The 9,280-nt window shown below is 42.2% G+C and overlaps 1 protein-coding gene across 1 annotated transcript in view; it reads left to right on the top strand.

Moving 5' to 3' along the window:
- DTNBP1 (dystrobrevin binding protein 1) overlaps nt 1-7,849 on the top strand; it is a 65,719-nt gene extending 57,870 nt beyond the window's left edge. The window contains exons 7-9 of the mRNA XM_010708322.2: nt 2,117-2,272; nt 4,202-4,345; nt 6,750-7,849. Of these exons, the coding sequence (XP_010706624.1) occupies nt 2,117-2,272; nt 4,202-4,345; nt 6,750-6,997 (548 nt within the window). The 3' untranslated portion in view covers nt 6,998-7,849. The remainder of the gene's footprint in view (nt 1-2,116; nt 2,273-4,201; nt 4,346-6,749) is intronic.
- Nucleotides 7,850-9,280: the final 1,431 nt, after the last annotated feature.

The following is a 9,280-nucleotide window of genomic DNA, read 5'->3' as shown; positions in this document are numbered from 1 at the left end:
AACAGAAAATCCACCACTAACAAAAGATCCCCCCGCATGTTTTCTGTTGTTCAGGTGTGACTGTTTGCTTTTGCTTAGCCCAGTGGCAGCACTTCTTACCATTTATCACATTGTCAGCATGTAGGCAGCCCTTAGCCTTTAGCTTTGGCCAGGACAACGGTGGGAGTACGCAGTACATCTTAGGGAGAAGGGAAAAGCTGAGAGCGTGGTGCTAGGGAAGTTGTACCATTCTCATGTGTTGCTTGGATACTGCCTCTCTTCTGGGGTTAAAAATACCCTGATGTACCCATATAGTGTGCAAAACTGTCAGATTATATTACGAGACAGACAGGACGTTTCTGCTGTCGATGGGAGCCGCTGGCTTTTATTATTACAATTGAATAACATTTCTGCATCATCCGCAGGGTTATTAATAATTGCTTATCATGCAGGGTTGCAGTAGAGGAGGAATGTATCCCCAGATTGCTCCGGGGAATGTAGAGTTGTTGTACACAACTGCGTAATTGATAATAAAGATGGGTTGACTTAAAGGGAAATGCTTTCCTTGTAATATACTGATGTTTTACTACCAAAATTCCCGTTAACAAAAAGATTTCAGCTGATGGTTTAATGGCTGTTTGGTTTGTCGGTCTGGTTTTATAGCTCCTTTTGGCAACTATTGGAGTTTCTGTGCGTGAACTGTGACCGTGATGCAGCAGCAGAGGTTACTGCGCTCTGATGTTTTTTTGCCCAGTGCAGTGAAACAAACACCTTTTGCATTGTGATAGTAATCTCCATAATGGTGAATGCTCCTAATGAATTCCACGTTCTGAAATATCCTTAATATCGTATTTTCCCTGGAGCACTGATGCAATGCTCACCCTGGTCAACCTTACGCCCTTTCAGAGTTTGCCTGTATGGATGCCACGTTCCGACTGCATCTGTGGGATGCATGGAAGTCTGGATTTGTACCTGGCTGTTTATGGAGCTCTCCCTGGTGGGCAGAGCAGCTCTGTGCCACTCCTGCCCTTTCCATCAGCCACTCCACAGGCGAATTCTGCTCCTTCCTGTGAGCGGAGAGTTTGTGAGAGCACATTGGAAACACAGAGAGAGAGCTCTGAGAGGAACATTTTCAGTTTTTGTATTTCTCCCCAAGGGCAGATCTGCTAAAGCATGTTTTGATAGGCTGGAGTTTGTACTTCAGTAGCTAAGATCTTATTCTGGAAAATGTTACTCTTCACCAAACATAACAATTTGTTTCTTCGTATGTCCTCTGGCCCTTCAGTGACTCCTGGAGGGCAAAACAGAAGGAAGGAGATCTTCCACTGATATTCAGGCTAGTATTGGTTTCTTCACAGAAGGATGGAGCTGCTAGAGGCCAGCATTAGATATGTGTAAGCAAATCTGGCTGTCACTGTGTGTATGTACACAAGCTGCCCCTTTCTCTTTGCTGTTGTGTTAGGAACTCATGGCAATTGGCTCTGCTTCTTTGGTGTCAGTGTCATCATCCTCTGGCACCGTCATTGCTGCTGTATACGGAGAAGACTCTGTGTATTGATGTTAATGACTGTGCGACGCTGGCATTGAAAACAGTACTAATTCTGTACGTCGTGTAAGCCCAAGCAGCTCCTCTACACTGCACCTAGGATACATTTCAGCTTCTCTTCTCAGTCTGTCTGGGGGCTGACAGAACTAGAACATCTCACGCAGATATGCACACACCTGCGTATGTGTATTTCTGTGTTCAGAGATGTGCTGAAACATCCCAATTAGATTATTTTTTCTTGTGTGTGTATAACGTGTATACAATAGCAGAAAATCGGCATTAATCAGTTCTGAAATCCTGAGTATTGGTAGATGGTGTTTTCAGGTTCACACGGTTCAAGAAATCTGCATGTTGCCTCAATGTAGTTCTGATATCACTTTAATGTTAAGATCACGCTGCATGATATAGTATTCTTATTATCAATTTCAAAGTATAGCTGCAAAGCACAGAACGTCTCCTTTTATGACAGCCTCTGTTAACAGTCTGTAGTAACAGTCTGTCACTATTGAACTTAATCTTGGCTTTGAAATCCCAGGAGGCTGGGGGACATGCACATGACTGACTTGTTTGTTTTCTTTGCTTTATGCTCAGCTGAGCTGGATGCTGAACATGCACAGAAGGTTCTGGATATGGAGCACACCCAGCAGATGAAGCTGAAGGAACGTCAGAAATTCTTTGAAGAAGCCTTCCAGCAGGACATGGAGCAATACCTTTCTACAGGATACTTGCAAATAGCAGAGAGACGAGGCAAGTTTTGAAATATTTCAGGTGTGATCCACAAACTCGCAACTTAGAGAATGTTGATAAAGGGTCACAGCCAGCAATGGGCACTTACAGCTGAAGCAGTGCAATGCCTAAATTCTTCCTTGGGGGAGCTAAAAATTTAGATAAGCTTTTGAAACAACCTTTGGGTCCCAGAGGAACTAGATGCTTGATAAAGTCAATCAGATCTCTGCTTATTTGAGATAATGCAAAGTGCTGAGGCACTTCTGGAATGGTGCTCTTCCTTACAGCTCATGAGTGCACCCGTATCTCTGAAAGTATGGGTGGAGGTGGGCACCTGTGTCACGATGCTGAAATCTGGCATCATTACCTGGTAGAAAAGGCCTCAGAATGTTTCCAAAGGTGCAGGCAAAGCTCAGTGTTGTCTTTCAAAAACAGTTCCCAGATTGCAGCTTCTTACGTTGCCTATGAAATCTCCAGAGTATGTGATCAGGATATGGGAAATGTTTCTCCTTGTTGTAGATGATTCAGGTCTGGCATCTCCCAGCTAGTTAAAGGACAAGAATGCCGTCGACTACAGACAGTTCTGTGTGGGAAGCATCCATCTGTTGGGCCAAAATGTTTGTAGGACAGGAAAGAAAGCAGGAGATAACATCATTCATGTAGCAGGAAAAACGTGGAAGCTCTGTCCATTCTTTAGGAGCAGATCTGCTGTCATTTGTAATGCTGGATCAGGGAACACAGTCCAGGATTTCAGTTTCTCTGCACAAGTGCTATAAATGCTAACCTGCAACATGCTCTAGATTGTCTGGGAAAAAATTGAGATTGTATCTCCTAGGTTTTGTGTGATTTATGTATGCGTATATGTGTGTATATATATAATCCATTTATGCTAAAAGTCAACGGTCACTGCTGCTAGTGGTGGCTGTGTTGCTCTGTTTGAGAGAGCTGGGTATGTGCCTTTCTGAACTTTGTATTTTCAGCATCATGCAGAACCTGTGTGTATCAAAGGAATTTTCTATGAATAATTGGATCTGGGCAGTACATGTAAAACTACAAAAGTGCAGTATGTATGGAAGAACACTATGATACACAATTTTATTTCATTTCACGTATGAAGGCTTTACTAGTGTAATTGTTCCACTTAGATAAGCCTTTAAAGTCTTAATTATATTTGTGAATATACATGCAGCCAAAAGACTTGAGTACCCCTGAAAACTCTTATTCTGTGTTTGTATGCTCTGTTATTCAAGGAAGAAGATAAGGTATTTAATTAATTAAAATAAAAATATTTAATTTAATTTAATTAATTAAAATAAAAATAATTAATTAATTAATTAATTAATCCAGGCATTTAATTTCCCTGTGAATAGTCAGTTTTGTACTGACAGTAAGAAGTAGTTTTCTTGAGGTGTTAATGCTGTGAAATTCCCATGCCTGAAGAGATACTGGGCATCAGATGTTGTGCATACTGCTGCCACTTATTAGACTGAATTGATAGAATGAGGAAGAATGGCTGCTCCATTAACATTAATCCTCATTTCTAGTTTCCATGTCCCCATCCATTGGTGCCTAGAGATTGTCTGCTCAAACTTGGGTTTTAATCTAAAAAGACTTGGCTGAGGGAAGCGAGAAGGAGTGCTGCAAAATGGAAACTTCCAGTGTTTGTCCCTGAGCCTCACCTGGGAGTGCAGCTATTGCTGCAAGCACTGTTGCTATAAATGTTTTGTTTTGCAAAAGCTGTAATGGATTTTTAGTTTCACAACAAAGGTTGCACAGAGTTCTTGGATTCGGGCTGAGATTGCTGCCCAGCACTTATCTGATGCGTGCGCTCCTTCCGTATCTGGTTTAATTATTCCTGATGTGTACAATTATAGCAACAATTAAAGCCTTATAGGTAATAACATCATGTCACTGACGGTCAGTTTGCTCACTGCGCTATTTTTACTACAGAACCAATTGGCAGTATGTCTTCCATGGAAGTGAATGTGGACATGCTGGAACAGATGGACCTAATGGACATGTCTGACCAAGAAGCACTCGATGTCTTTTTAAACTCAGGAGGCGAGGACAATAATATGCTTTCTCCCATGCTGGGTATGCTTCTAGTACTGCCAAAGCAATTAATCACAAGAATTGCTCTCGTTTGTAATGGATGATGTTATCTCATAAACCATAGATTGAATGTTTTTTCACTGGTGTTTTTCGGGATGTTTGTATTGAGTTGCAACACAGGAGAGCTTGCTGCAGACCTGTGTGATGTTTCTGGCCTGTTGCTCTTATTGCCTCCTTACTGCAGCTTAATGTCTTATCTCTTAAGATACGGACAGGGGATGTGCTGCATAGAGCTTCCTGCTGCATTTTTACTGATAAAAAGTTGATAGGGGATGCTATAATGAATGTGACTACTGAAGGTTTTTATATTTTATTGCAAAAACTGCATTCGGATGGCTGATTTTTGATAGACATCCAGTTCATACATTGGTTGAGTTAATCACTGTTTGAGTGTGTGCTAATTCCAGAAGCCAGGGCTGTTCCCCATGCTGGTTCTGGCAGATGTTGGCTCAGGGGGCTCCGAGTCTTCCTGTCTCATCAACAGACAGTATGACTGCATTAGTGAGGAAATGCAGACAGTGCTGCACATGGTTGCATTCTGCCTAAGCTGATCTAAAACGTATCAGCCTTCGAAATAACTGATCATTTTATATTGTGATACAAGTGTTACGGTGTGTACAGTGTATATTTATTTGCTGTATACCTGTGCATACACACCATAATGTAATGTGCCAGTGCTGTGGTGCTCTGTAGCACTCAGTTGTAACACAGAGGTAGAACGGGCAGGCTGCTGCTCTTACATTGTGATGGTCTTGTGAACCCTATTTTTGTGGCTCCAGATGACTCATTTCGCTCTGATTCAGAAGGGACTTGTTTGCTTCTACTGCCTCCGGATGCTTCTACAGTGGTTTGCCAATTACAGTTTAGCTCAGTTACTTGGTGGGACTGTGAGGTCCATTGTAGGGCATGTAGTATGTGCTGCCCTGCATCTGACCTTGAGCAGGACTAAGGTGGTGTGGTCAGCTCATTTCTACCCACACTCTCTTATTTATTTAAAAAAATTCTTACCTGAGAGTACTATTTTCTCACTGTGGTTCCTCAGTGCTGAAGCTGCCTGACCTAACAGTTTCTAAGTATAAAGCAAAAAGATCATATAAAAAGAGAGCTTAGATTTTTCCACTTTTCCTTACTTACTGCCAGGAAATGTCCAGAGGAGGATGTAAGGTATCATTAGAGACTGAACTCTCAAACTGCAAGCAGACACTGTTGCACTGAATTTGCCTAGACATCTTTTTGTGTAGCATAGAAGGAGTGCAGTCTTAAAATCCCACTCTCAGTTCCTGGAGCTCTAATGCAACTTTACAAAAGGTGTTCTGTCGTGCTGTAGTGCAAGGCAGAGTGTTATAGAATCACAGAATTATTAAGGCTGGAAAGACTACTAAGATCACCCGGTTCAACCATCAGCTCATGCCTGTGACCTCTCTAGACCATGTCACTCGATGTGACATCTACCTTTTTCTTAGAAACCTCAGGGATGGTGACTCCACCACCTCCCTGGGCAGCCTGTTCCAATACCTCACCCCTCTTTTGGAGAAGAGATTTTTTCTAACATCCAACCTTTACCTTCTTTGATGCAACTTGAGGCCATTCCCTCTCATTCTATCGCTGTTACCTGGGAGGAGATGCCAACAACCTCCCACCTCACTACAGCCTCCCTTCAGGTAGTTGTAGAAAGTGGTGAGGTCTCTCCTGACCCTCCTCCAGACTGAACAATCCCAGCTCCCTCAGCTGCTCCCGATAAGACATGTCCTCCAGACCCCTCACAGCTTCGTTGCCCTTCCCTGGACACACTCCAGGGCTTCAATGTCTTTCTTGTAGTGAGGGGCCCAAAGCCAAACACAGTACCCGAGGTGCTTCTGTATCTTTGTTTTAGTCAAATCTGGAGATAGTTTTTATTGTCTGCCTTCCAGGTTTTTGTGGTTTCGGTTGTGAGTTTGTTGTTGTTTTGTTATCCACTTATTTTTTTGCGTGTCATTTTGTTGAACAGTTATTTTTGGAGGGTTTTCCTGTTGGTGATGATTCTCAGCATGTGTTATAGCCTGAGTTAGGAAGGTTAATGGTCCTGGCTAACAGGCAAAGTGGATGTAAGTTATGACAATGCTCCTTCCCTCTTCTAAAACTTGAACTCGAATATTAAAATACTGGAATGAGCGAGAGACGTGCACCATCAGAAACATTTCAAAAATCAGCCTGCAGCTTATATTTGAGAGCAGTGTCAGAAAAGCCAAGAGGCAGCTTTGTGTCTTGGGAGGTTTGTTAGCATCAAAAGGAGCAGAGGAGCCCGAGTGCAACTCATAAACCAACTCTGAGCTCTGCTAACATGGTGACTTCTCATTGCATTGCTGAGCCACAGCTTATTTCTTCTTGTTGTTTTTCCACCTGTAAGGGCCTGACTCCAGCACCTATGTGAATGAGATCAGTCTTCAGGTTCCGAGCCAGTCCGAATTACGCCACAAACTGTCTTCGCTGTCATCCACCTGCACTGATTCTGCCAGCCAAGAGGCGAGCGAAGGAGAATCTCCGGTCGTTCAGTCTGATGAAGAGGAGGTTCAAGTGGACACTGCTCTTGCTGCTGTCACTGAAAGAAAGGGTGCTTCAGATGTTAGTGATGAAAGTGACTCTCAAACTATTTGAATCTTAAAACCATATCCTTTAAGAATGACTTCTGAATGAATGAACAAATGAATGAGGAGCTTGCCTGTGTCACAATTTGCTAACCAATCCGAACAGCCAGACCTTTTTACTAGTACTACATGCAGCCTTTTTACAGAATTGCCAGTCAGGTGGAGGTTGGTTTTTAACAATAAAAATATGCCTAAAGCACACACACTTTAACAGTAGTCTTGGGGCTCAGGGGGGCAGTGAAACTTTTGTATATACTATGTATAAAAGAAGTAAAGGGGAAAGATAAAAGTTACTACGACCGCTAACCTTTAAACGGCTGATTGGGAATCTTTCCATTTGATGTATAATACTGAGCCCAAATTGTTCCTTGCATGTTTTCAGCTGCTGCAACTGAAGATTTAAGATCCAAACCAAAATGGAAAGCTATTTTCTACTCTTTGCTACCTACTGTCTGCCTACCGCTTTTGTCTACTGATGCAGCAGCGTTTACTATCTCACATTCTTATTCAGGACCGACTTAGTTATTGTAGGTGTTAAGGAAAAAAAGAGAAATTCAAAGGAGGAGAGGTGCGTATGGAAGTGTTGCACTCCTCGTGGAGCAGATACCGTAGCATTGTGTAAGCTTACTCCTCTTCCGACATAAAATAAAGTATTTCTATCCCAACCATGTCTTTCACTTGATTACCCAAAGTACTTTCTCCATGACAGCGAACAGAGGAGGCTAATGCAGCAACCAGAAAAACTGGTTATTTATCCTGAGCACCAGTGGAATTTACTTTTCCATGGTAACATCTGTGTGACTGCACTGAGGCAAGCCAGCAATTTAAGGGAAATAAAGCTGAATAAATTATTATAAATGAAGTGCATACGTTTTACAAGATATAAGATGTATGGTCGTCATCTTAATTCCCTCGTGTTTTTTTTTTGCAGTCATTTTCTCTGCACTTGTGGTCTGGACCTAACTCCTGTTTCTTGTCAAGTCTCGTGCTCTGTTTGCAGGGATCTGCTCTCCTTTGAGAAGCTTCCCGGCTCCCGCTCTTCACGTGCTGAGGGAAGGGATGTAATCAGAAGCGGCGTAAGTAAAAGGAGGAGCTGTGCTGCAGATCTTCCCAAGACCCTGGCAGTTAGTGGTGGGCACTGAGGGAGATGAGAGATGAGAGAGAGCCACTGGGAGGCGGCTGCTTGCCTTCAGGGTTCGCTGTGTCTCTGTCCTCTGACCTGCAGGACACGTTGGCTAGGAGCTCGCTACCTACCAGCAGATATAATCCCTCCTTAGCATTCAATGAGGCCGCTGCTGAAAGAAATCTTTCTTGGAGGAGCTCGCTTTACTCACTCACTTTCCAGAAGACAGACAAAATGTCCAAAAAAGTTTTGTTTTTTTATTAAACCTCGTAGTACAAACCTGGAAAGTAAACAAAAAACTGGCAATAAACAACATGAAGTCTTTCCTTACAAGGAAAGAGAGCAGAGCAGCGCTAATAAATTAAATGTCAAACTGTAAGCCATAGTCAGAAGTTTACTGTCAAGAGGGAAAAAGTACACAGCAAGGCCATAAAAACCAGACAACCACATTTGAAAACACTTGACTCTGTTTATGTTATTGTTAAATATTCCAAAACAGTTCAGTCTTCTGCAACAACAACCAACAAATCGTAGTATAGGACTTTCCTGACAGTCACCACTGGCAAGCTCAGTGCAATATGGGTAGCTACGGTATTGTTGAATTCAATTACGAAACAAAACAGTTTGTGAAAACATTTTCCCTTTTTTATTCCACACATACTGTACACACAACCAGAAAAGGGCAACAGCTACTCCATTATTATTTTTTGTTGTTGTTCAGTGATGTAAGCAGCACTTATAAATGTTACAAGAAAAACCCTGTAAGCATCCAATCCAACCGATGAAGAAAGTGAAACGTAAGGCTTTTCTTCATCTCGTCTCCTCGCCGCCCCTCCCCCCACCCCAAGAAAAGGCTCAAGTATTTAAAAAAATTTACAGGCATATGTACAAAAGGTGTGATTTTTTGTTACAACATGAAGAGAAAAAAGAGACAAGATGAAAGCAAATGTATTTTCACATTCAAAAGAAATACGCAGACCTGCTAGTGGCTCTAAACGTGATCGCATCTTGAAACGAATCCGAAACAAAAATTAATGCTCGACGGTGTGAAGGTGTGAAACACAGCAGTGGAATGGAAATGGAATGTTAAAAAGATTGCACGTCTATGACAAAAGAAGCACTTATGGCTTCAATCACTTTTTTTTTTTCTTTTTCTTTTCTTTTTTTTTT

This window comes from Meleagris gallopavo, chromosome 3 (assembly GCF_000146605.3).
Source record: "Meleagris gallopavo isolate NT-WF06-2002-E0010 breed Aviagen turkey brand Nicholas breeding stock chromosome 3, Turkey_5.1, whole genome shotgun sequence".
Classification (NCBI taxonomy): domain Eukaryota; kingdom Metazoa; phylum Chordata; class Aves; order Galliformes; family Phasianidae; genus Meleagris; species Meleagris gallopavo.
Note: the sequence above shows the minus strand (reverse complement) of the source record. Positions and strands in the feature narration are given on the sequence as shown.